Source organism: Hyla sarda, chromosome 4, assembly GCF_029499605.1.
Source record: "Hyla sarda isolate aHylSar1 chromosome 4, aHylSar1.hap1, whole genome shotgun sequence".
Lineage (NCBI taxonomy): Eukaryota > Metazoa > Chordata > Amphibia > Anura > Hylidae > Hyla > Hyla sarda.
The window spans coordinates 164,971,330-164,999,131 of NC_079192.1; the positions used below are offsets into that span (position 1 = coordinate 164,971,330).

The 27,802-nt window shown below is 44.9% G+C and overlaps 2 protein-coding genes across 6 annotated transcripts in view; one reads left to right on the plus strand and one right to left on the minus strand.

Annotated features, from left to right (window-relative positions):
• The window catches only part of LOC130368644 (long-chain fatty acid transport protein 2-like), a 320,594-nt gene that overhangs the window by 30,430 nt on the left and 262,362 nt on the right, over positions 1–27,802 (minus strand). The window lies entirely within an intron of this gene.
• On the plus strand, positions 276–27,763 carry HYKK (hydroxylysine kinase). The gene is made up of 5 exons (XM_056572600.1): positions 276–411; positions 8,824–9,169; positions 11,901–12,043; positions 13,011–13,194; positions 24,802–27,763. Exons 2-5 carry the CDS (start codon positions 8,827–8,829, stop codon positions 25,269–25,271), a joined length of 1,140 nt encoding a protein of 379 aa, XP_056428575.1. The 5' UTR covers positions 276–411; positions 8,824–8,826; the 3' UTR covers positions 25,272–27,763.

Here is a 27,802-nt window from a genome sequence, read left to right on the forward strand (position 1 = left end):
TGATGTTTTTGGAAATATATCTGGCACTAGTTAACTTAGTTCTAATACATGGGCTGAATGCTTGGCAGCTTACTGTGTTTCTATCAGGCAGAGGAATGTGCGGCATGGTTGAATATGTAATGATCTCTCACAGTAGGCTAACATAAGGTTAAAGTATTCCGTTGTTTATCCAGAAGACAAAGTTCAATTCTGTCCTGTTGCTTGTAAGGAAATCGGCAGCTGCTCCAGCTTTTTCTGGCTAAGAACACTCTTTTATTATTGGATGGTGTAAGGCCCGGGCCTCCCCCATTCAGCCACAGACTTCTCCACTGCAGATCCTCTGAGTGTTTTCTTCGCACGCGTTTAGAGAACTGTTTTTAATAAAAAGCTCATCCTCTCCAAGGGATTGACATAAAGCACCGGAAATACCAGGTACTGTTTTTAATGAATATTATAGACTATTAAAGCATGTTTTCAGGATTATCTGGATAAACATGCTGTTAGTTCCCTGTCCGGTACTGTAGGACACTGAAGGCCGGCTTTAACACCACATATGGTCTTTGTATTACTGATGTTTTTTAAGCTGTAAGCAAATGATTCTGCAGCTGGCTTCACTTAGTTATGCTGGGTACAGAGTCACATATTACTGAGGGTTAGTGGACTTTGGTTACTGTCTAATGTCTATTCTAGTAACACCGGCATTACAGAAAGAAAGGAATATTTGGTGAATATTCTGGGGATGAGCGAATCGAATCTGAATCTGACGAATCCAAATTCGTTACGTATTTCAGGAAAAATTCGATTTGCAACAAATGCGAATATGGCCACGATTCGATTGCGCAAATCGCTTCAAAACCCTTTAAGGTCACAGCCCATTTTGACCTTAAGGACGCAGCCTTTTTTTTTTCAAATCTGACCGCTGTCACTTTAAGCATTAATAACTCTGGGATGCTTTAACTTATGAATTTGATTCCGAGACAGTTTTTTCGTGACATATTCTACTTTATGTTTGTGGTAAATTTTCGGTGATACTTGCATCATTTCTTGATAAAAAAAAATCCAAAATTTCATGAAAATTTAGATTTTTTTTTTTTTTTTAACTTTGAAACTCTCTGCTTGTAAGGAAAATGGACATACCAAATAAATTATATATTGATACAATGGGGGAGATTTATCAAAGGATTTAGACTGTTTTTTCCTGTCTAAATTTGTCGCACAGAAAGTTGCAGTCTAAATATGTGCGGCTTTTTTGCTACTTTTGCTCTAGAGGATTTTTAGAACATGATGCATTCCAGTCTATTTTAGACGTAAATGCATTGGAAAATGCATTGGTGCTGAATTTATCAAAAGCGACTTTTCAGCGACAAGTTGCATCGGCTGAAAGTACGCCGAAATGTCAGACCATGTTGGAGCAGGTTTAAATACAGTCTAAAGCATAGATCACGAAGTCTGTGCACAGAATTTATCAAGAGCCGTGCGACTTTTGATAAATTAGACGCACAATAGACCGGCCTAACCCTCTGTAGTTTGGTCTATATTGATGCGGGACATAGACAGCTTTGATAAATATCCCCCAATATGTCTACTTTATGTTGGCATCATAAAGTTGACTTTTTTATTTTTTTACTTTTTGAAGACATTAAAGGGCCTCAAACTTTAGCAGCAATTTTCCAATTTTTCAGTGACCAGTTCAGTTTGAAGTGGATTTGAGAGACCTTTCTGTGAGAAATACCCAATAAATGACCCCATTATATAAAATGCACCCCTCAAAGTATTCAAAATGACATTCAGAAAGTTTGTTAACTTTGGTGTTTCACAGAAATAGCAGCAAAGTGGAGAATTTTTTGAATTTTTAAAAAGGGCAAAAGGAGAAAAAACCTCCCAAAATTCGTAACCCAATTTCTCCTGAGTAAGGAAATACATCATGTGTGGACTCTGCAGGTGCACTACAATGATCAGAAGAGAAGGAGCCATATTTGGATAAATTGAAAAAAAAAAAAAATTCCACTATAATGCAGGTTTTTCCCCAAATTTACAATTTTTACAAGGGGTAATAGGAGAAAATGCCCCCCAAAATTTGTAACCCCATTTCTTCTGAGTATGGAAATACCCCATGTGTGGACTCTGCAGGTGCACTACAATGATCAGAAGAGAAGGAGCCATATTTGGCTTTTGAAACGCAAATTTTGCTGAAATGGCTTTTGGGGGGGCATGGCGCATTTAGGAAGCCCCTATGGTGCCAGAACAGCTAAAAAAATAAAAAACACATTGCATACTATTTTGGAAACTACACTCCTCAAGGCACGTAACAAGGGGTACAGTGAGCCTCAACACCCCACAGATGTTTGACGAATTTTAACAAAAGTTGGACGTGAAAATGAAAAATTAGATTTTTTCCACTAAAATGCTGGTATTACCCCAAAGTTTTCATTTTTACAATTGGTAATAGGAGAAAAAGCCCCCCCAAATTTGAAACACTATTTCTTCTGAGTATGGAAATACCCCATATATGGATGTAAACTGCTCTGCAGATGCACTACAGGGCTCAGAAGAGAAGGAGCGCCATTGGGCTTTTGGAGAGAGAATTTGGTTGGAATAGAAGTCGGGGGCCATGTGCGTTTACAAAGCCCCCCATGGTGCCATAACAGTGGACACCCCCACATGTGACCCTATTTTGGAAACTATACCCCTCACAGAATTTAATAAGGGGTGCAGTGAGCATTTACACCCCACTGGCATTTGACAGATCGTTGGAACATTGGGCTGTGCAAATGAAAAATATAATCTTTCATTTTCAAGGACCACTGTTCCAAAAATCTGTCATACACCTGTGGGGTGTAAATGCTCACTGTACTCCTTATTACATTACGTGAGGGGTGTAGTTTCCAAAATGGGGTCACATGTGTGGGGATCCACTGTTCTGGCACCATGGGGGCTTTGTAAATGCTCACTGCACCCCTTGTTACATTTCCTGAGGGGTGTACTTTCCAAAATGGGGTCACATGTCGGGGGAGTTCACTGTTCTGGCAGCATTGGTGCTTTGTAAACGAACATGGCCTTCAATTCCAGCCAAATTCTCTCTCCAAAAGCCCAATGGTGCTCATTCTCTTCTGAGCCCTGTAGTTCGCATGCACAGCACTTTACATACACAATTGGGGTATTTCCTTACTCAGAAGAAATGGGGTTAAAAAACTGGGGGGCTTTTTTTTTACTATTATCCCTTGTGAAAATGAAAACTTTGGGGTAACACCAGCATTTTAGTGAAAAAAACGAAAATTTGTCAAACTGGAGGCTCTGTTTTGGAAATGCTGCTGTATGGAACGTTTTTCATTTTTAAATGGGGGGGGGGGGGTAACTGTGTAAGGGTGTATATGTAGTGTTTTACTTTTTATTTTGTGGTAGTGTAGTATAGTGTAGTTAGTGTTTTTAGGGTACATTCACACGGGCGGGGTGAGTGTCCCGCTGGGAGTTTGAGTTGCGGTGGAAAATTTGCTTTACGGGCGCAAACCTCCAGCTGTTGCAAAACTACAACTACCACAAACTACAACTTTAAACATTAATTGAGAGACATACTGTGCATACTGGGAGTTGTGGTTTTGCTACAGCTGAAGGCACGCTGGTGGGAAAACACTGAATTAGGTAACAGACTAACTCAGTGTTTACCTCCAGTGTGCCTCCAGCTGTTGCAAAACTAAACTCCCAGCATGTACTGACAGCCGCTTGTTGCCGACATGCTGGTAGTTTTGCAAGATCTGGAGGGCCACAGTTTAGAGACCACTGCACAGTGATTTCCAAACTGTGGCCCTCCAGATCTAGCAAAACTATAAATCCCAGCATGCCCAGACAGCAAATGGCTGTCTGGGCATGCTGGGAGTTGTAGTTTTGCAACATCTGGAAGACCACAGTTTAGAAACCACTATACAGTGGTCTCCACTGTGGTGGCCCGGTACCGAATTACATACCGTACCTAGTGTAGAGGTCCCCAAAGTCAGAGTAACTACTCTCAGGTAGGGTCCCTCAGGTGGGACAGCCCCTAGTCGCCTCTTCTCAGGTCTAATTATCTAAATGTTTATATGTGTATATATTTCATAATAGTATATATAGGATAATGTATAGTACTTACCTTGTTTAGCGTCGCAGGACCTTCGGTCATGTGACCATGATAATCTCTTCTATGGTTTGTTGAAGGACCTTAGGAGGTCTTTGGGTCACATGTTACCCATAAATCTTTGTAATGGTGATTGACATCAATAATGGACCAATTAGCACTAGTCCAGCCCTGCCCATATAAGGGAGCTGTAGCCAATTATTGCTCTCTTGGGTTGCTGCTCTCGTGGATGCCGGACTAGCAGGACGGATCTATGCAACTTTCAAAGACACGCTAGGCCTCAAAAATCCACCGGCCTAAACAGAACTTAAACCGTGAGTTCTAATCTACCCCCGCTAAAGCTAGCGTAATGGATCGCAACTAATCCCCTAAATCCAGTGGAACAGTGCATAATACTTAAAGACTCTAAATTGCTGAAGTCCCAACCTTTGTCAATCTCCAAAGAAAGCACTTGTATGCATAGAGACTGTTCAGTTATTGAAGCTTGCAGAAAACCTTCAGTAAAAGTTATACCTGTTTTCAGAAAACTTTCCGGTTGATGACATTCCATTATTATCTACCTCCATATCGCTCTTCGGAAGGGTGGCGGTAGGACAAGCATTACTGAGGAGCCCTCACCCTGGTGTCACGAATAGCAAGGGTTAACAAGCACCCTTTAGTTACCACACAGCTACGCTCCCCATACCCTACATCCCCCCAGGCTATCACACCACTGTCCAAGAAGGAAACTTTGCATGCACTTTAGCCACTCGTACACCGCAAAGCACACCCTCCTTGAGATGCAGTGTCAGAACGGCATCCCCGAACATAGTCTGATTTGTGATGTTGCCACACGTTGGAATTCCACCCTCCATATGTTGGACAGACTATACGAACAGAGAAAAGCCATCACCGATTTCTTGAAGATCCAAGCGGATAGGGGGACTCCCCTGTGTAACTTCAATGTGAACCAGTGGCAGCTCATACGTGACACCTGCCATTTGCTCAGGCCATTTGAGGAAGCCACATTATTAGTAAGTCGCCTGGATTACGAGATGAACAACATCATTCCACTGCTTCATTTCTAAAAACACGTGTTGGAAAAGATGGCTTGTCAGGGCACTGGAGACATGGCGCCTACAACTCACGGCCACATGAGCCCTATGGGGGCTGAACTGGAGGAGGAGGAGGTGAGGAGGGTCACAGTGGAGCACAGTTTAGGCTTCGCGAGATGAGTGGTTTTTCTAGTCATCTGACAGGAGAGGAGGAGCATGAGCAGCTAGAGTAGCTAGAGGGTTATGAGGAAGATGAGACAGAGGACCCAGACATGCAGTATGCAGTGGAGATGCAGGCAGGGAGTCCCTACGAGTCACTTGCACAAATGGTACGATGCATGCACAGTTGCTTGTGTAGTGACTGCCGAATTGTCATCATTTGTCAGGGATGACTTCTAGCTCTCCACCTTATTGGATCCTCACTGCCAGCACAAAATCGGGGCCTCTTTTACACCCACTGAGGGGGAGGACAAACTGACCTTCTACAGAGACATCCTACGTGTCACGATTCGGCTTACAGGTAGTGGATCCTCTGTGTCAGCGAGGGATTGGCGTGGACCGTGCTGGTGGACCGGTTCTAAGAGGCTACTGGTTTTCACCAGAGCCCGCCGCAAAGCGGGATGGTCTTGCTGCGGCAGTAGCAACCAGGTCGTATCCACTAGCAACGGCTCAACCTCGCTGACTGCTGAGAAGGCGTGGGACAGAAGGACTAGGCAGAGGCAAGGTCAGACGTAGCAGAAGGTCGGGGGCAGGCGGCAAGGTTCGTAGTCAAGATGGATAGCAAGGGTTCAGGTAACACAGGCTTTGGACACACTAAACGCTTTCACTGGCACAAGGCAACAAGATCCGGCCAGGGAGTGCAGGGGAGGAGATCAGATATAGCCAGGGAGCAGGTGGAAGCCAATTAAGCTAATTGGGCCAGGCACCAATCATTGGTGCACTGGCCCTTTAAGTCTCAGAGAGCTGGCGCGCGCGCGCCCTAGAGAGCGGAGCCGCGCGCGCCAGCACATGACAGGAGGGGCCCGGGACGGGTAAGTGACCTGGGACGCGACTCGCGAGCGGGCGCATCCCGCTGTGCGAATCGCATCCCCGACGGCCATGTTAGTGCAGCGCTCCCTGTCAGCGGGACTGACCGGGGCGCTGCAGGGAGAGAGACGCCGTGAGCGCTCCGGGGAGGAGCGGGGACCCGGAGCGCTAGGCGTAACACTACGTAGCCAGTTGGCCGATGCCTATCTGCGTCATCGTGCATCCTCTCGCAGGTCTGACTCGGGGGGGCCCTCTGCGCTCACCTTCCACTGCCATGGCTGCTGGGGAGGGGTGGGGTGGCAGGAGCAGTACAGCTCCATCAGCAGCAGCCTGAGTCTACAGTCGCTGATGAGTAGCTTTCTTCACCCGCATAGTGAAGCAACTCATCAGCAAAAGGTAGACCTGGAGCAGGACATACATCTTTTACAGTGGGGATCAAAAGTTTGGGCACCCCAGGTAAAAATTTGTATTAATGTGCATAAAGAAGCCAAGGAAAGATAGAAAAATCTCCAAAAGGCATCAAATTACAGATTAGACATTCTTACAATATGTCAACAAAAGTTAGATTTTATTTGCATCACTTACACTTTCAAAATAACAGAAAACAAAAAAATAGCGCCTGCAAAAGTTTGGGCACCCTGCAGAATTTTGAAAATGCACTGCCCCTTTGCAAAGCTGAGACCTGCCAGTGTCATAGATTGTTCTCAATCATCATCTGGGAAGACCAAGTGATGTAAATCTCAAAGGTTTTAAATGCCCAGACTCATCTAACCTTGCCCCAACAATCAGCACCATGGGTTCTTCTAAGCAGTTGTCTAGAAATCTGAAACTGAAAATAGTTGACGCTCACAAAGCTGTAGAAGGCTATAAGAAGATAGCAAAACATTTCCAGATGTCAGTATCCTCTGTTCGCAATGTAATTAAGAAATGGCATTCATCAGGAACAGTGGAAGTTAAAGAAAGATCTGGAAGACCAAGAAAAATATCAGACAGAACAGCTCGCAGGATTGTGAGAAAAACAATTCAAAACCCACGTTTGACTGCACAATCCCTCCAGAAAGATCTGGCAGACACTGGAGTTGTGGTACACTATTCCACTATAAAGAGATACTTGCACAAATATGGTCTTCATGGAAGAGTCATCAGAAGAAAACCTCTTCTACATCCCCACCACAAAAATCAGCATTTGAACTTTGCAAATGAACATATAGACAAGCCTGATGCATTTTGGAAACAAGTTCTGTGGACCGATGAGGTTAAAATGGAACTTTTTGGCCGGAATGAGCAAAGGTACATTTGGAGAAGAAGGGGAACAGAATTTAATGAAAAGAACCTCTGTCCAACTGTTAAGCATGGGGGTGGATCAATAATAGTTTGGGGTTGTATTGCAGCCAGTGGAACAGGGAAAAGCTCATGTGAGAAGGAAAAATGGATTCAATAAAATTTCAGCTAATTTTGGATGCTAACTTGATGCCATCTGTGAAAAGCTGAAGTTAAAGAGAGGATGGCTTCTACAAATGGATAATCAAGAGGCATCAAGAGGCGTAAACTGAAGGTTTTGCCATGGCCTTCACAATCTCCTGACCGCAACATAATTGAAAATCTATGGATAGACCATAAAAGAGCAGTGCGTGACAGAAAGCCCAGAAATCTCAAAGGACTGGAAGACTTTTGTAAGGAAGAATGGGCAAAGATACCTCAAACAAAAATTGAAAGACTATTGGCTGGCTACAAAAAGCATTTACAAGCTGTGATACTTGCCAAAGAGGGCAGTACAAGATATTAACTCTGCAGGGTGCCCAAACTTTTGCAGACACCATTTTTTTTTTGTTTTATGTTATTTTGAAAGTGTAAATGATGGAAATAAAATCTAATTTTTGTTGACATATTATAAGAATGTCTAATCGGTAATTTGAAACCTTTTGGAGATTTTTCCATCTTTCCTTGGCTTCTTTATGCACATTAATACAAATTTTTACCTGGGGTGCCCAAACTTTTGATCCCCACTGTATTACTTATTATAGGGTACATTATTTGGACTACTGGAACATTATCAGATTTTGAGAAGAAGTTCAATGTGGTAATATATCATTTAGCCCAGCAACCTACCAACTCACTTGGTTTCTACAGACTAAGGGTCTATTCACATGGCAGAATTTCCACTAGTGGATTTCCGCTTGCGGAATTCCGCCTCAAATGAAAGCCCATAGAGTTCTATGGGATTCTGCACTCCCATTCACACTTCTGAATTTCAGCTTGCAGAATTCCACTAGCGGAATTCCGCAAACGGAAATTCAGAATGGGAGTGGGAAATCCCATAGAAGTCTATGGGCTTTAATTTGAGGCGGAATTCCACAAGCAGAAAGTATGCCATGTGAATTGACCCTAACTCAGCCCCAATGCCTCTCATGTCCACTTCTTGTTGGTTATAATCAGACTTGCTTTCTGTAAGTTATTCATAATGATAAGTCTCTCAAGGTTACATATACAGTATGGCTTAATGTAACAAATTTTCCACAGAGTGCTGCATATGCACAAAAGTTGTATCTCCTTATTTGAAAGTTGGAAGGTACGCATTCCCTTACCATGTAATATAAAATAGAATTTGCTGAATCTCAACCATTCTACTAAACCATGATGACACGTAACATTATACTGTATATTTTATTTCTTTAGAAGATGACTTCTGAAAATAAAGCTGGAAATTCAGATATCACCAGCAAACCAGCCGTCAGTGAAGAACAAGCCATTAAGTTGACAGAAACACTTTATGGCTTTCGAGTCTCCAAAGTAAAGCCTTTGCCAAGTTATGATGACCAGAATTTCTACATCCAGGCTGGAGATGATGGAGATTCTATACAAAGAGAGTATATTTTGAAGATCACAAATGGTGAAAGCAGTAAGAACGCTGAGTTAATTGAAGGGCAGACATGTGCGATGAAGTTCCTGAATGAGGAAGGTCTTCCTACACCGAATCCTCTGCCCACTAAAACTGGTGAAATCATGTCTCTAGAGTCTATTGGTAAGAAAGTACCAAAGTTGTGGCAACAATGTTCAGATTTTAGTGTATCTGTTGCCTAAGGCTAAGTTTCTACTTGTTTTTTTGTGTTGCGTTTTTTGGGATAAAAAAAAAGCCTGACAAAACGCCTGAAAAAACGCCAGTGCAATGTCCTGCGTTTGGCGTTTTTTCTGGCGTTTTTTCATTTGTGTTGAAATTGCATTTTTGGCACCTTTGGCGTTTTTTTTTTTTTTTGGTACCCAAAATTTGTTGGGTACCAAAAAAAAAAAAGGATGCAGCAGTGATGGAAAAAATTTTATTAAACGAAATGAATATATTTTATAAAGTGTGTTTCACTTTTTTCTCTCTATTTTTAACTTTTTTTTAGGTAGTACTACTACTTCCAGATGCGGCTCTATACAGCGCTCACATCTCTGCACTATACTCCGGCGAGTGATGTCATTCATATTTCCCACCCAGAGCTGTGGTTGGCCAGATGGTTGCAGCCAATCACAGCTCTGAGGGAAATATCAATGAGTGGCCGGCCGGTGTACAGAGCAGGGATGCGAGCGTTGTATACAGTCGCTCCATCTCTGCTATAGACAGGACGATCGCAGCGGGTGTCAGTAGTGACATCCACTGTGATGTGTCCTTAACTGCAGGTACTACTACTCCAAACATGGAGCACACTCTTCTCCATGCTGGGAGCTATAGTATCTGCATTAATAGACAGATCGCAGCGAGTGTAACTTCTGACACTCGCTGTGATCTGTCTATTAATGCAGTTACTACAGCTCCCAGCATGAAGCAGAGTGTACTCCATGTTGGGAGTAGTAGTACTTGTAGTTAAGGAAAGATCACAGCGGGTGTAACTCCTGACACCCGCTGTGATCCTCCTGTATAATGTATAGATGTGGGCGGCCTCTCTTCTATGGACCCCTGCACTGCCGTATATATACACATTCCGATTTCCCACAGAGAGTTGTGATTGGCTGGAACCATCTGGCCAATCACAGCTCTCTGTGGGAAATATGAATAGGTGTATATATACTGCAGTGCAGGGGACCATAGAAGAGCGTCCGGCCGCATCTGTACATTATACAGGAGGATCGCAACGGGCGATCTGTCAATTAGTACAGGTACTACTCCTACCATCACGGAACAGTGTATTCCATGCTGGGAGTAGTAGTACTACCTAAAAAAAAGTTAAAAAAAAGAGAAAATAAAGTAAAAAACACACACACACACTACATTTTTCTTATTGTCGGCTACATTTTTAGGTCAATGCCCGCCCACATAAATTGATCCCTGTTTAAAAATTAATAAAACATTTGTAATAAAAAAAGATACATTTCGTTATACAATTTTTTCCTTCACTATTGTATCTTTTTTATTTTTAAGGGTACCCTACGGAATTTTATTAAAAAAGGTATCATCACTTTTTTGGATCGCTAAAGTCCAAAAAAGAATAAAAACCACCTGCAAAAACGGCAAAGTTAAAACCCACATATTTTTCTTGGCGTTTTTTCACTCCCATAGACTTCTATGGGAGAAAAAATCCACGATTTTGACTAAGAAAACGCCAGTGGCTCAACATTCTGCGATTACCAACGATTTTAAAAACGCACGAAAAGAGTGAAAAAACGCCAAAAGGATTTAAAAAAACACCAAAGTGAAAAACGCCAAGTGGAATAAGAATTTTGCGATTTCTCATTGATTTACAGCTAACATCTGGCCGCAGCGTTTTTTGGCCCGAAAAAACGCCATGCGGCAGAACTAGCGTTTTTTTGGGCGTTTTTGAAAAAATAAAAAAAAAACAAGTAGAAACTTAGCCTAAAGAGTTCAGACCTTGACCGATTGCTAGAAAGAGAGGGACAGAAAGGGCATGGCTGAGGACTTCTCTCCTCGCTCTCCCAGTTCTCTGCGCCCGAGACAATCAAATAGACTTAGGGTACGTTCACACTGACAAATATCTGAGCGGAATTTGCGCTGAACAAATCCGCTCAGAAATGAGTTTTTTTTTCCTCTCGGACTCTGCTCAGAATCTGCACGGAATTCTGCCCTGATTCCGCACAGAAATCAGTGCGGAGTTCAGCGCAGCATAGAAGACATTGTAATTTTTTGGGGCGCGCGAATTCTGCAGGAATTCCGTTCAATTTCAGCGGCAATTCCGCGCGGAAGTCTGGTGGCCTGAAAAAAAATTTACATTGACTTCTATGGAGTTACGACGCGAATTCCGCATGGAGAACGAACATGTTCATTCTTCATGCGGAACGGAATTCAGTGACGGAATTCCGCTAGCGGAAATTCCTCAGTGTGAACTGAGGAGCAGAATTTTCATTACATGCTATGGGTTTTTCACTGCTGAATGATTTGGAGAGGAATAAGCGAGCAGAATTACTCGTGGACATTCCTCTCCAAACCCTCAGTGTGAACATACCCTTATATAATAGTATAGACGCATATAATAGTCTTCAGCTATAGTACTGCTGTAGTACACATGTCTGGTACCCATAATGCCCATAACTTTTGGAACAATATTTACCACTAATGCATCCCATTACGCCAATAGAGAAATTAAATTTAAAGCGTTTGAACATGCCCTATATTATTAAGGCTAAGGCTGGGGTCACAAAATACTAAATGTAAATTCAGTCTCCTTTAAGAGGATGGCATAACATGAATGCTGTCTTCATTGCTTTCAAGAAATATTATAATATATAATACGGTAACATAAGTTGTATCTGATTTTCAGATTACAGTGGTGTCATACAGAAACATATAGTAAGACTTCTGACCTACCTGCCTGGGACACCAGCAGCTGAAATCGAAGCAACCCCTGAAATCTTATTTGACATTGGGAGAATAGCTGCTACTATTGATGAAACTTTAACAAAGGTATTTTATATATGTGATATTATGACCTGAAATATGACTATTCCCTGCCATAGGGATATAACACAATACTAAGCCTATCAGATAAAAATACTGCCTCATTTAGTTTGATGTGTGTATGGTGCTTTTAGTTTTAGATCACTAAAGAACATTTTGTAATGTTTTCTTTTTTTCCCCACTGTATTTTACTGTAGCACCAAATGTGAAGTGTCAGTGTTTGGTAATGTGGGAATTCTTATTGACCTATTAGTAATCCTATTCTACTCTTTAGTCCTCCTTAAAGGGAACTCCAGCATAGAACATTTTTGAACCATCATCCCTGGGTTGTTGGCAAATAAAACAACAAGCTGGACTTATCTGTCGCAGCTCCCGCATTACCCTGGTATCACAACACCAGTCCTCAGGTGCCTTATTTTTCCTGGTTGCCCATGGTCAACGCATCCCGCTGCCGATCTGCTAATTGTGGGCTGCAGCGATCTCCTGCCTATAAGCTATGTATGCTACGATCTGCAGCGTATATGTCACGTGTGAAGGTACACAAAAACTGCAGTTTTCCTTTTTTGCTAAAAAAATCCTGCTTTGTGTGGGTGATTTCACACACATTTTAACAAAAAAATAATTTTTTTTTGTGGCATTTTACGTGACATTTTTGCCACTTTTTCAGTAAAAAGTGAGGGGGGCAAATGTTAGTTGTGAGTCAATACTTTTTTTGGTGGTTTTTTCTTCTTTACTTTTGGTGCATTTTTTGAGGGGGGGGGTATGGTGGTGATAGGCTTCTGTTTAGGGAAAAAGCTCATGCTAAACATTGTCTTAACAAGTCTATTTTACGTGACAGATGCACTTTGAGCATGGTTTCACACACACACACACACACACACACACAAAAAGGCCACAAAGAACTGCTTTAAAAACTGCATTTTGTCAAAACTAAAACAAAACCCACCACCTTAACTATGTTTTTACATTACAGAAATTCCAGCACTCATGTAAGAAAAGTTTTGATCGTGGTGAGTTTATCTGGAACTTGTCAAACACCCCATTGCTAAAACAGTACACATATGCTGTTAAAGAAAAGAATTTACGTCAGAAAATAGAAGGAGTCATCACTCAATTTGACAATTCCGTCAAACAAAATTTAAAAAGTTTTCGACAATGTAAGTAAGATCAGGCTAATATGAGTTACACACTATTGTGTATATTATTGCTATATGTAAACTATAACATGACGATGAAAAGATACAGCACATAACATTTTACCAACCTAAACTGGTTTAGCTATTTATGTATCCATGCCATAAAAGCATTGGTTACAATAATACACTATGCTATGATGCAGTAATTCATAATATCAATAAAGTGTTAGGGCAAGGAAAACTATAAAGTGTTAAAGGGTACCTCTCATCAAAAAAACTTTTGATATATTATAGATTAATGTATGCAGAATAACTTTAGAATTGCATGTTATTAAAAAATATGCTTCTTTCTATTTAATTTTCCACTTTGAAGAAATGACCACTAGGGGTCTCCCTACCAGTCCTGGCAGCAAGCATTTCAGACTCATGCTGGAGTCCTAAACACTACGAGCTGCCAGTCTGCTTTGTTCACAAAGAAGAACACTCAGAGCTGCCAGCCTGCTTTGTTCACAGCCTGTTTGGCTGTGAACAAAGCAGGCTGGCAGCTCTGAGTGTTTAGGACTCCAGCATGAGTCAGAAATGCTTGCTGAAGGGACTGATCGGGAAAAATACAATAGAAAGAACCATATTTTTCATTAACATGCTATTGGAAAGTTATTCAACATTCATTAATCTAAAATATATCAAAAGTTTATTTGATGAGAGGTACCCTTTAACAATATACTCACTTGTCACAATGCACTTAATAAAGTGCCAATGTTTTCCTACCAAATTACATACAATAAATAAAGTTCCAGTGCCATAAGAAGCTGAAACTTTTTAAACAATTTGTACTCTTCTAGTAGCAGGAGAGCTCACAAGAATATCTGTACTGCATGTTTGGCTCGGCCCATCTGTAGTAACAAAGACACCACTGCTATATACCAAAGAGAGTCTTGGCTGTGTGAATACATCCTCCAGAGGGTCTACCCTGTACATAGAACCCATAAAGTTGTGGGTAACTATTGATTGTGTAGCTTGTCATCAGCAGCATGCTGCTTACTCTTCTGCTCATATAGCATCTTCCAAAACCAGTACATCAAGAATACCCTCCCCCATATGCCTTCTGTAATCTGTAGTAGTGTATTGTAAATTATCCCCCAAAAGAATGTGTTCAGACGAGTGCAGTATGTCATAACATAGCAGAGAGTAGTAGGTGCTGTCCTTTGATTTGCCAGACTAGTACAGGAAGTCCTGGTACTGCTGGCAAACAGCCCAGCTCTGGTCCTGTTTTCAGAAATGGAGAGAATGAGAAATAGATGTGCTTCATGGAGGGGACACTAAGGGACTAATTAACAGCAGTGAAAGCACTAGAATCACCTTGTCACAACTTTGAAGGGTTAAATGGGCACTATCATTAAAAATTGTTTTGCCCTTGCACTTTCTAAATCTTTCTAATGCACTTTGTTTAAAAAAATAAAGTTTTCTATGTTTTATTGTATTTAAAAAAAGCTGCCTCTAGGTGTCTCCCTACTTGTCAAGAGCACATTTTCCCCTATCTCTTGCACAGACTTTGGACTCCTGCTGGCCTGGCAGAAGTGGAAAATCAGGAAATGCAGTCTGGAGTGCTGAGAGGGGTGTGTGCAGCCTTAGACAATCATAGCTCAACTCACACTGAACTGCTCTAGGCTGTGTGTAGCAGAGTGAGGGAGGAAGTTCTCCCCTGTATGGCTTCAGATGATGTCACGCCTGCTGGGGAATGCCCCATCCCAGTCTGTGAATCTGAGTGAGCATAAAATTCAGAGCAATATCAAGGTAGAAAACTAACAAGTAATAAAAATAAAGGGTGGTTTATCATGATGGGGCAGTGAACTGGGAGGATTATAAAATCATGACAGGTACTCTTTAATGTAACCAAACCATGCAAGTTCTTTTAAAAGTACAGGTTCATAGTATTTTGGTCCATAGTTTTAGCCAAAACTAGCAGTGGGTTCAAAACTGTGTTCAAACTTTCCATAAGAGGTATGAATCAGCATCCTACCAACTTCTACTGTAGCGGAGAGCAGCAAGCCCCATTCATTTTAATGGCCCGAACAGAGTCACCTTTTTTGTGGGTTTGGATGCATATAAGCCCCAACTCACTTTTCATATGGAATGTGAGCAGAATAAGTGACGTGACTTATTCCAGCCTTATGAACACATGCCACAATTCACATGGAATTTAACGTGCATTGCATGCATTTTTGGCTAGAATTTTGGTGCAAATTACTGGCCTAAGTACCATACAGGAGTAATAGAATTTCCACTCTCAAACTAAACAGCTGCAGCCACTAGGTGGCAGTATCATAACACTATGGGTCTCATAAGTATGCTCTAGTATATTAAAGAAGCATATAGGGAAGTTTAGATGTAGTATTTTAGTCAGTATTTGGTCTTAATTTTGGATCTCACTTTGGTCAGTATTTTTAGCCAAAATCAGGAGTGAGTTCAAAACATAGAAAAAGATATAAAAATCTTCCTTTATGTAAATAAAATCACTGCTAAACATATGGTGTGGTGTCTGGGCTGTGACGTCTGTATGTGACCAGCGATACATACAAATCGCAGGTTGCTAAGTGCTAACACAACAGCTGCTGTGGAGCCCTACACTACCAGCATGGGACACTACGGAAACAGGGACTACTGTCAAACAGTTCTTGCTCCTTACCGTACAGTAAGTTAGTAAACCTGTGATGCACAAAGAATCACTGAAAACCCCCTGGATCCGGTGCTCTGCCTGACAAACTTGTCCCTGCTGCTGTTTGCACTGCAGATAAAGTGTGTAGAGATATTGAAGGCTGCATCTACATCTGTAGTTTTCTATGTGCCGGTTCCACTCCTGATTTTGGCTATAAATACTAACTAAAAGGAGCTCCAAAATGTGGATCAAATATTAACTAAAATACTATGTTAAGCGCTAATAGTGTTGGGTGCCACAGAAAGTACACACAGGAGCACGGACTCTTGTCAAAGTGTGCTGATAAAGTGGTACCTTGTAGCACATCAACAATACAGCTGGTGGCATCTACATCTGTAGATGTCTCTGTCAGTTTCACCCCAGGTTCTAGCTAAAAAAAAATTGACCAAAATGCGCTCCAAAATTAGAATCAAATAATGACCAAAATACTTCATGTAAGCTAGCCAAACAAGTACTGAAGTAATAGTACTATGTGTAGTGTGAATAAGTGGGAAACCATTCCAGCTCATTTCATACTTTGATGATTTAGCAATAGATAATGGTATAAAAAAGCAGTATGCATAAAACTAAAGTTGTAACAAAGTACTACAGTCAGAATAATAGGTGTTAATAAGATGTTGCAATATTAGATCATTATTTATAAATGCTGTTACAGATTACAATATGGGTGATTGGGGTGGGCGCCCAGGGCTCACAGGTCTCATGGTACCCATGGCTACCCAAACCATCCATATTTCCTGTGGGCTTTGCCATGGAATCTAGGGCTACTTGCCCCTGTAGTACCGGGTAAGCACTGCTTTCAACTGTATGCACTGAAATGTATGTGTTTTTCTTTCTTTTTTTTAAATTTTTTAATTTTTTTTAGGGTTAACCAATGCTGCATTTCTCATAGCATTGGGCTCTGAATGAACACCGGGTTCCGGCGGCAGTGGTTTTGGCGTCACGCCACGCCCCCTCATGACATCATTTCACACCGCCTCCATTCATGTCTACGGGAGGGTGCGTGACGCCCATCATGCCCCTCCTATAGACATAAATGGAGAGGGTGTGGCATCATGAATGGGCGTGGCACAACATCATGACCACTGCCCCTGGAACCCGGTGTTCCTTCTGAACGCCAGGTGCTGCGCGCAGTTCAGGGGGGTCCCAGCGCGGGACTCTCGCGAACAGACACCTTATACCCTATCATTTGGATAGGGGATAAGATGCCTAGTGGTGGAGTACCCCTTTAATCCTAAGACTACACCAGCATCGTCTATGAATCATAAACCATAAATATGTATCCTAAGAACTAGGGATGTCCCGATACCGATACTGGTATCAGTATCGGGGCTGATACTAGCCATTTGCATGTTATCGGGGACTCGGATCCTCCCATCCGTATCATAGTGTTCCATGGAGGAACATGTGATACACACGTCACTCCACTTCCTCCCCTGCACCCAGCGTAACGCTACGGAGGAAGCAGAGTGATGTATATGTCACATACTCCTCCATAGGACGCCATCGGGAGGACGGGAGAACGAGACAGTGGAGCGGCAGCATCGGACAGAGGACAGCAACAGGTGAGCTGTCTGCAAGGAGGGGGCTGCTACTAATGTCTACAGGGGGGCCCTGCTGTCTAAACAGGGGGCCCTGCTGCTGCTGTCTAAAGGGGGGCCCTGCTGACTACAGGTTGGGGGGTAATGGGGCCTGCTGTCTAAAGGGGGGCCCTGCTACTGCTGTCTAAAGGGGGGGCCCTGCTGCTGTCGTCCAAATGGGGGGCCCTGCTGTCTACAGGGGGGGGCTGCTGTCTAAAAGGGGGCCCTGCTGCTGTCTAAAGGGGGGCCCTGCTGTCTACAGGGGGCTGCTGCTGTCTAAAGGGGGCCCTGCTGCTGTCCAAATGGGGGCCCTGCTGCTGCTGTCTAAAGGGGGGCCCTGCTGTTGTCTAAAGGGGGGGGGGCCCTGCTGCTGCTGTCTAAAGGGGGGGGGCTCTGCTGCTGTCTAAACAGGGGGCCCTCTGCTGTCGTCCAAACGGGGGGCCCTGCTGCTGCTGCCTAAAGGGGGGGCCCTGCTGTCTACAGGGGGGGGGGGGGGGCTGCTGTCTAAAGGGGGGCCCTGCTGCTGCTGTCCACAGGGGGGCCCTGCTGCTGTCTAAAGGAGGGGGGGGCTGCTGTCTAAAGGGGGCCCTGCTGCTGTCCAAATGGGGGGCCCTGCTGCTGCTGTCTAAAGGGGGGCCCTGCTGCTGTCTAAAGGGGGGGGCTCTGCTGCTGTCTAAAGGGGGGCCCTGCTGCTGCTGTCTAAAGGGGGGGGGCTGCTTCTGTTTAAATGGGGGACAACTGTCTAGAGGGGGTTGTGCTCTACAGGGGGGTTGCTACTGATGTCTACAAGGGGGGGGGGGCGCTGCTGTTTACAAAGGGGGCTGCTACTAATGACTACCGGGGGGCTGCTGCTAATGTCTGCAAGGGGATACTACCTTCTATTAAAGACAATCTTACAGCAGAGTCACCTGCACTAACTTGAATTTATAGGTAGATCGCGCAGGTGACCCGGTTTCTACCGCTGCTCACCATGTGGTCATTGGTCTCACCGCCAATGCAAATTCCCTGTTCTGTCCAATGGAGAAGAGAGAAATCTTGGCTCATACTACAGAAGCCGTGTCACGATGCCGGCTGGCAGGTAGTGGACCCTCTGTGCCAGAGAGGGATTGGCGTGGACCGTGCTAGTGGACCGGTTCTAAGCCACTACTGGTTTTCACCAGAGCCCGCCGCAAAGCGGGATGGTCTTGCTGCGGCGGTAGTGACCAGGTCGTATCCACTAGCAACGGCTCACCTCTCTGGCTGCTGAAGATAGGCGCGGTACAAGGGAGTAGGCAGAAGCAAGGTCGGACGTAGCAGAAGGTCGGGGCAGGCAGCAAGGATCGTAGTCAGGGGCAACGGCAGAAGGTCTGGAAACACTGGCAAGGGACACACAAGGAACGCTTTCACTGGCACTAAGGCAACAAGATCCGGCAAGGGAGTGCAAGGGAAGTGAGGTAATATAGGGAGTGCACAGGTGATAACTCTAATTGGAACCACTGCGCCAATCAGCGGCGCAGTGGCCCTTTAAATCGCAGAGACCCGGCGCGCGCGCGCCCTAGGGAGCAGGGCCGCGCGCGCCGGGACAGAACAGACGGGGAGCGAGTCAGGTAGGAGAGCCGGGGTGCGCATCGCGAGCGGGCGCCACCCGCATCGCGAATCGCATCCCGGCTAGCAGCAGGATCGCAGCGCCCCGGGTCAGAGGACGTGACCGGGGCGCTGCAGCGGAGGAGGTGAAGCGAGCGCTCCGGGGAGGAGCGGGAACCCGGAGCGCTCGGCGTAACAGTACCCCCCCCCTTGGGTCTCCCCCTCTTCTTGGAGCCTGAGAACCTGAGGAGCAGACTTTTGTCAAGGATGTTGTCCTCAGGTTCCCAGGATCTCTCTTCAGGACCACAACCCTCCCAGTCTACTAAAAAAAAATTTTTTCCTCTGACCTTTTTGGCAGCCAAAATCTCCTTGACCGAGAAGACGTCCGAGGAGCCGGAAACAGGAGTGGGAGGAACAGATTTGGGAGAAAAACGGTTGAGGATGAGTGGTTTGAGAAGAGAGACGTGAAAGGCATTAGGGATACGAAGAGAAGGAGGAAGAAGAAGTTTATAAGAGACAGGATTAATTTGACACAGAATTTTGAAAGGACCAAGATAGCGTGGTCCCAACTTGTAGCTAGGGACACGGAAGCGGACATATTTAGCGGAGAGCCATACCTTGTCTCCAGGGGAAAAAACGGGGGGAGCTCTTCTTTTCTTATCCGCGAACCTCTTCATGCGTGAAGAAGCCTGTAAGAGAGAATTTTGGGTCTCTCTCCATATAATGGAAAGGTCACGAGAAATTTCATCCACAGCGGGCAGACCAGAGGGCAAGGGGGTAGGGAGGGGGGGGAGAGGGTGACGGCCGTACACCACGAAAAATGGGGATTTGGAGGAAGATTCAGAGACCCTGAAGTTATACGAGAATTCGGCCCATGGAAGGAGATCTGCCCAGTCATCCTGGCGGGAGGAAACAAAATGTCGCAAATAATCACCCAGGATCTGGTTAATTCTTTCTACTTGTCCATTGGACTGGGGATGATATGCAGAGGAAAAATTTAATTTAATCTTGAGTTGTTTACAGAGAGCTCTCCAGAATTTAGACACGAATTGGACCCCTCTATCCGAGACAATCTGCGTAGGCAACCCGTGAAGACGAAAAATGTGTACAAAAAATTGTTTAGCCAACTGAGGCGCAGAAGGAAGACCAGGAAGAGGAATGAAATGTGCCATTTTGGAGAATCGATCAACGACCACCCAAATAACGGTGTTGCCACGGGAAGGGGGTAAATCAGTAATAAAATCCATACCAATCAGAGACCAAGGCTGTTCGGGGACAGGCAGAGGATGAAGAAAACCAGCGGGCTTCTGGCGAGGAGTCTTATCCCGGGCACAGATAGTGCAGGCTCGCACAAAGTCCCCAACATCCGTCTCCAGAGTTGGCCACCAATAGAAGCGGGAGATGAGTTGCACAGATTTCTTGATGCCCGCATGACCTGCGAGATGGGAGGAGTGACCCCATTTGAGGATTCCGAGGCGTTGGCGTGGAGAAACAAAGGTCTTTCCTGGAGGAGTCTGTCTGATGGAGGCAGGAGAAGTGGAGATCAGGCAGTCAGGTGGAATGATGTGTTGCGGAGGGAGATCAACTTCTGAGGCATCCGAGGAACGAGAGAGAGCATCGGCTCTAATGTTCTTATCGGCAGGACGAAAGTGGATCTCAAAATTAAATCGGGCAAAGAACAGAGACCACCGGGCCTGGCGAGGATTCAGCCGTTGGGCCGACTGGAGGTAGGAGAGGTTCTTGTGGTCGGTGTAGATAATAACAGGAAATCTTGATCCCTCCAGCAGATGCCTCCATTCCTCAAGTGCTAATTTAATGGCTAGAAGTTCTCGATCCCCGATGGAGTAGTTCCTCTCCGCTGGAGAGAAGGTCCTAGAGAAAAAACCACAAGTGACAGCATGCCCGGAAGGATTTTTTTGTAGAAGAACAGCTCCAGCTCCTACTGAGGAGGCATCAACCTCCAATAGGAAGGGTTTGGAAGGGTCAGGTCTGGAGAGCACGGGAGCCGAAGAAAAGGCAGACTTGAGTTGTTTAAAGGAGTCTTCTGCTTGAGGAGGCCAGGACTTGGGATCAGCATTTTTCTTGGTTAAAGCCACGATAGGAGCCACAATGGTAGAAAAATGTGGAATAAATTGCCTGTAATAATTGGCGAACCCCAAAAAGCGTTGGATAGCACGGAGTCCGGAGGGGCGTGGCCAATTTAAGACGGCAGAGAGTTTGTCTGGATCCATCTGTAGTCCCTGGCCAGAGACCAAATATCCTAGAAAAGGAAGAGATTGGCATTCAAACAGACATTTCTCAATTTTGGCATAGAGTTGGTTGTCACGAAGTCTCTGAAGAACCATACGGACATGCCGGCGGTGTTCCTCTAGATTGGCAGAAAAAATTAGGATATCGTCCAGATATACCACAACACAGGAGTATAATAGATCACGAAAAATTTCATTGACAAAGTCTTGGAAGACGGCAGGGGCATTGCACAGTCCAAAGGGCATGACCAGATACTCAAAGTGTCCATCTCTGGTGTTAAATGCCGTTTTCCACTCGTCCCCCTCTCTGATGCGGATGAGGTTATAGGCGCCTCTTAAGTCCAATTTAGTGAAGATGTGGGCACCTTGGAGGCGATCAAAGAGTTCAGAGATGAGGGGTAAGGGGTAGCGGTTCTTAACCGTGATTTTATTAAGACCGCGGTAGTCAATGCAAGGACGTAGGGAGCCATCTTTTTTGGAGACAAAGAAAAATCCGGCTCCGGCAGGAGAGGAGGATTTACGGATAAAGCCCCTTTTTAGATTCTCCTGGACGTATTCGGACATGGCAAGAGTCTCTGGGGCAGAGAGAGGATAAATTCTGCCCCGGGGTGGAGTAGTACCCGGGAGGAGGTCGATAGGGCAATCATAAGGCCTGTGAGGAGGTAGAGTCTCAGCTTGTTTTTTGCAGAAAACATCCGCGAAGTCCATATAGGCCTTGGGGAGACCGGTTACTGGAGGAACCACAGAGTTACGGCAAGGGTTACTGGGAACCGATTTTAGACAGTTCTTGGAACAAGAGGACCCCCAACTCTTGATCTCCCCAGTGGACCAATCCAGGGTTGGGGAATGAAGTTGAAGCCAGGGAAGTCCAAGGAGAATCTCCGAGGTGCAATTGGGGAGGACCAAAAGTTCAATCCTCTCATGATGAGATCCGATGCTCATAAGAAGGGGCTCCGTGCGGAAACGTATGGTACAGTCCAATCTTTCATTATTTACACAATTGATGTAGAGGGGTCTGGCGAGACTGGTCACTGGGATGTTGAACCTGTTGACGAGAGAGGCCAAAATAAAATTTCCTGCAGAACCAGAGTCCAAGAAGGCCACTGTAGAGAAGGAGAAGGTAGAAGCAGACATCCGCACAGGCACAGTAAGACGTGGAGAAGCAGAGTAGACATCAAGGACTGTCTCGCCTTTGTGCGGAGTCAGCGTACGTCTTTCCAGGCGGGGAGGACGGATAGGACAATCCCTCAGGAAGTGTTCGGTACTAGCACAGTACAGGCAGAGGTTCTCCATACGGCGTCGTGTCCTCTCTTGAGGTGTCAGGCGAGACCGGTCGACCTGCATAGCCTCCACGGCGGGAGGCACAGGAACAGATTGCAGGGGACCAGAGGAGAGAGGAGCCGAGGAGACGAAACGCCTCGTGCGAACAGAGTCCATATCTTGGCGGAGTTCCTGACGCCTTTCAGAAAAACGCATGTCAATGCGAGTGGCTAGGTGAATAAGTTCATGTAGATTAGCAGGAATTTCTCGTGCGGCCAGAACATCTTTAATGTTGCTGGATAGGCCTTTTTTGAAGGTCGCGCAGAGGGCCTCATTATTCCAGGACAATTCTGAAGCAAGTGTACGGAATTGTACGGCATACTCGCCAACGGAAGAATTACCCTGGACCAGGTTCAACAGGGCAGTCTCAGCAGAAGAGGCTCGGGCAGGTTCCTCAAAGACACTTCGGATTTCCGAGAAGAAGGAGTGTACTGAGGCAGTGACGGGGTCATTGCGGTCCCAGAGCGGTGTGGCCCATGACAGGGCTTTTCCGGACAGAAGACTGACTACGAACGCCACCTTAGACCTTTCAGTGGGAAACAGGTCCGACATCATCTCCAGATGCAGGGAACATTGGGAAAGGAAGCCACGGCAAAACTTAGAGTCCCCATCAAACTTATCCGGCAAGGATAAGCGTATCCCAGGAGCGGCCACTCGCTGCGGAGGAGGTGCAGGAGCTGGCGGAGGAGATGACTGCTGAAGCTGTGGTAGCAACTGTTGTAGCATAACGGTCAGTTGAGACAGCTGTTGGCCTTGTTGCGCAATCTGTTGTGACTGCTGGGCGACCACCGTGGTGAGGTCAGCGACAACTGGCAGAGGAACTTCAGCGGGATCCATGGCCGGATCTACTGTCACGATGCCGGCTGGCAGGTAGTGGACCCTCTGTGCCAGAGAGGGATTGGCGTGGACCGTGCTAGTGGACCGGTTCTAAGCCACTACTGGTTTTCACCAGAGCCCGCCGCAAAGCGGGATGGTCTTGCTGCGGCGGTAGTGACCAGGTCGTATCCACTAGCAACGGCTCACCTCTCTGGCTGCTGAAGATAGGCGCGGTACAAGGGAGTAGGCAGAAGCAAGGTCGGACGTAGCAGAAGGTCGGGGCAGGCAGCAAGGATCGTAGTCAGGGGCAACGGCAGAAGGTCTGGAAACACTGGCAAGGGACACACAAGGAACGCTTTCACTGGCACTAAGGCAACAAGATCCGGCAAGGGAGTGCAAGGGAAGTGAGGTAATATAGGGAGTGCACAGGTGATAACTCTAATTGGAACCACTGCGCCAATCAGCGGCGCAGTGGCCCTTTAAATCGCAGAGACCCGGCGCGCGCGCGCCCTAGGGAGCGGGGCCGCGCGCGCCGGGACAGAACAGACGGGGAGCGAGTCAGGTAGGAGAGCCGGGGTGCGCATCGCGAGCGGGCGCCACCCGCATCGCGAATCGCATCCCGGCTAGCAGCAGGATCGCAGCGCCCCGGGTCAGAGGACGTGACCGGGGCGCTGCAGCGGAGGAGGTGAAGCGAGCGCTCCGGGGAGGAGCGGGAACCCGGAGCGCTCGGCGTAACAAGCCGCCTCCATTGTACACAACAAGGAACCTACATATCAGCACGGTAAACAGCGTCAGAAACCGGGTCACACTGCTGTCAGATTCCCTATAAAATAAATGTACTCGTACTTGGTATCGGCAAGTACTAGAATTAAAGTATCGGTACTCGTACGCTTTCTTAAAAAAATGGTATCGGGACATCCCTACTAAGAACATTTTGAGTTTTCTATGTTATTCCATTTATATAGAAGCATAGTGTCTATAAATGTCTTCTATGAAATGACACTAATATGGTAAAAGCAGTAACAGTTCCTGCTTCAAACACAATAGTGCAATTTTGTGTGTGGCAGGAGTGCCTATACTTTATGAACAGCTAGGACATATGTTACCCTTAGTTCACTCCTATATAAATGTAAAATGTAGCCGACGCTGTAAAACAGAAAGAGCTGGTATGTAGGCAGGGACATTTCTTAGAAGACAGGTTGCAAATTTTCTTTTGCATAGTGACTGTATTCATTGTTTCCATTTCTAGATGTATACATTGTACTGCAGTAATGATATGGTTTTAACATGGGTTTGGGTACATGAAAAAGATAATGGAACGTTCTTTTTTAAATTAAAAGTTAATTTACAGTGAACCATGTCGATTTTTCTCTCCCTCTTTTAGGCATAAATCATGGGGACTTAAATGATCACAATTTGCTATTGGAGAAGATCAGCACATTAAATGGAAATATCAGAAATGAGTATAGAATCTCAGGAATTCTGGATTTTGGTGACATGAGCTATGGGTATTATGTTTTTGAAGTTGCAATCACAATAATGTATATGATGATCGAAAGTACTGACCCTCTACCTGTAGGTGGATATGTTCTAGCAGGGTATGAGAGTATGGTTCCCCTGACAAAAGAGGAGAAGGAAGCCCTATTCACTCTAGTGTGCTGTAGGTTTGCCCAGTCTCTGGTAATGGCAAGATACAGTGTTTTACTTTGCCCACAAAATGAGGAATATCTTATGGTAACAGCAAAAACTGGATGGAAGCATCTGATGGCACTGCTGGATACGGGAAAAGAGGTTGTCGAGAAGATTTGGGAGGACACTGCAAGATCATTTCTTGATAAAAGAGAGGAGAATTGAAGTGAGGGATAAAAGTGGATCTATCGTCATAATATTCTTCCTTTTAGAACCTACTGTACATATACCTGCTGCTATACTACAGGGGAGACTTGTATAAATACAGTACTGTGCAAAGTGTGGAAACAATGCGACAGTAAGAATACTTTGAAAATCAATAGTCTATTTTTATCAATTCACGAAATAAAAGGTAGTAAACAGAAGAGAAATCTAAATCATATCAGCATTTGGTATGACCTTTGCCCTTTGCCTTCATAACAGAATCAATTCTTCTAGGAAGGCTTGCACAAAGTTTTTGAAGGAAGCAATGGAGAACTAATAATAGATCTTCTGTGGAAGTAGGCTTGCACAAATCCTTCTGTCTTTTCATGTAATCCCAGACAGATTCCATGATGTTGCGATCAGGGCTCTGTGATGCCATATGCTTTCTTCTAGGACCTTGTTCTTCTTTATGTGGAAGATAGTCCTTAATGACATTGGCTTTATGGCTGGGTTTGTTGTCAAGCTACAGAATAAATTTGGAGCCAATCAGATGCCTCCCTGATGTTACTGCATGATGGATAAATATCTGTTTTTATTTCTCAGAACTGAGGACACCATTACTTCTGACCAAATCTCCAATGCAGTTTGTTGAAATGCAGCCCCAAACGTGCAAGGAAACTCCACTGAACCTCTTTTCAGCCCCTCAATAAATAAACTGCCTTCTATTACAGTCAAACATTTAAAGAGTACCTGTCATCAAACCATATTTTCCAAACTAACTCAGACTATATTCCCTAACTACTCCTAACACCCCTCCTGCCCTAAAAAAAATTCCAAGCATTAAAAAGCTGTGTATCATACCTTTCCCCTTGCTCACATTGTGTGAGCTCCTGGTAGGAGAAAGTGGGTGTTCTCCAGCAGGGGCGACATCACTGAAGCCTGCCAGAGCTGTGCCTCACCATGCCAGGCACGCACTTCCTGAGTTTGGACTTCTGCAAGTCCGGGTGGAGACCAAATTAACTGTTTAGGAACAAAACAGAGCCACCTAGTGGCCGTTTTTGCAATCACATTAAAAACATATAAAGGTTGAGAATTTTATCAGCAATAATCTGATAATAGCATAAGGAACACTATGTTAAAAGTTTAGTGTGGTGACAGGTACTCTTTAAAAATGTCAACTCTTTAGTCCAGAGCACCTGCTGAAATGTTTCTGCATCACACTTCCTAATTTTTCGTCAATAGTTGAGTCACCTTGTTTCCATGCCAAAGGTATGGCTTTTTGGCTACAGTTCTTCCATGAAGACCACTTCTGGCCAGACTACTCTAAACAGTGCACAGATATTCCTGGGTCCCACTGGTTTGGTCTGCTGCATTGTTTCCTTGTCCTACCACAGTGGCATTTCTGGTCCCTTCTGCACAGAGCCACAGACAACATTAGTCTATTCCCACGACTGCCAGGCCTGTTGACAGCAGGGCTGCCTAATCTATGAGACAACCCAGATGCAGATATCATACTATCCAGGCATGGCTCCAGCATTAATTTAAATGGCTGGCTTTTGGCCACAGTCGCCCATGATTGGAGCTTCTGCTGTCACTTGCCTTCCTGGACAGTTGCCCATTTCTTCATACTTCTTCAAAAGAGTTTGAAAAGCACATCTAACCCTAGTCTGCTGGTGCATTATATCTACCTTATGTATTGTTGCTGTGCTTTGTTTTGCCATGGTGCACGACCTGTGACGTGACTCTGTCTTTCACAACCTCATCTTTGTAGCAGAGTTTGACTGTTCCTCCCCCTTAGAAGAATTTATGCTATTTTGAAGGAAAAGGTGGTCATATCAAATATTTATTTAATGTGACCACCTTTGGGAATATACAGGTGAAACTCGAAAAATTAGAATATTGTGCAAAGTTCATTTATTTCAGTAATGCAACTTAAAAGGTGAAACTAATATATGAGAGAGACTCATTACATGCAAAGCAAGATAGTTCAAGCCGTGATGTGTCATAATTGTGATGATTACGGCTTAGAGCTCATGAAAACCCCAAAGGCCCCCCCCCCCAATTACTATGATTTGGGGAGCCATGTCATCTGCTGGTGTTGGTCCACTGTGCTTCATTAAGTCTAGGGTCAACACATCCGTCTACTAGATTTTGGAGCACTTCATGCTTCCTTTCCTTTTAAGTTGCATTAATGAAATACACTGAACTTTTGCACGATATTCTAATTTTTCGAGTTTCACCTGTAACTAGACTGGCGTATTACAAGCAGGTCTTTAGTAAAATCCTGCTGGTGTTCTGTTTGCAAGATTTATGAAGCGGTATATGCTCATAATAAATCTGCTCCTCAGTGGCTGCACACTGCACTGCACTTTAAAATCCACACCAGCTCTGACTTACCATAGATTTAAAGGGGCACTCCATCCCTAGATATCTTATCACCTATCCATAGGATAGGGGACAAGATGTCTGATCCTGGGGCCCCCGCAATCTCTGTGCAGCACACGGCGTTTGTATAGAACAGTGGATGCGGGCGGCGGGGGTCGTGACGTCAC

Excerpts from the sequence above, each read along its gene's own strand:
- HYKK (XM_056572600.1), top strand. The coding sequence starts at position 8,827 with ATGACTTCTGAAAATAAAGCTGGAAATTCAGATATCACCAGCAAACCA. Across the intron at positions 12,044-13,010 it reads TTGATGAAACTTTAACAAAG|AAATTCCAGCACTCATGTAA; the intron begins GTATTTTATATA and ends TTTACATTACAG. Across the intron at positions 13,195-24,801 it reads TTTAAAAAGTTTTCGACAAT|GCATAAATCATGGGGACTTA; the intron begins GTAAGTAAGATC and ends TCCCTCTTTTAG.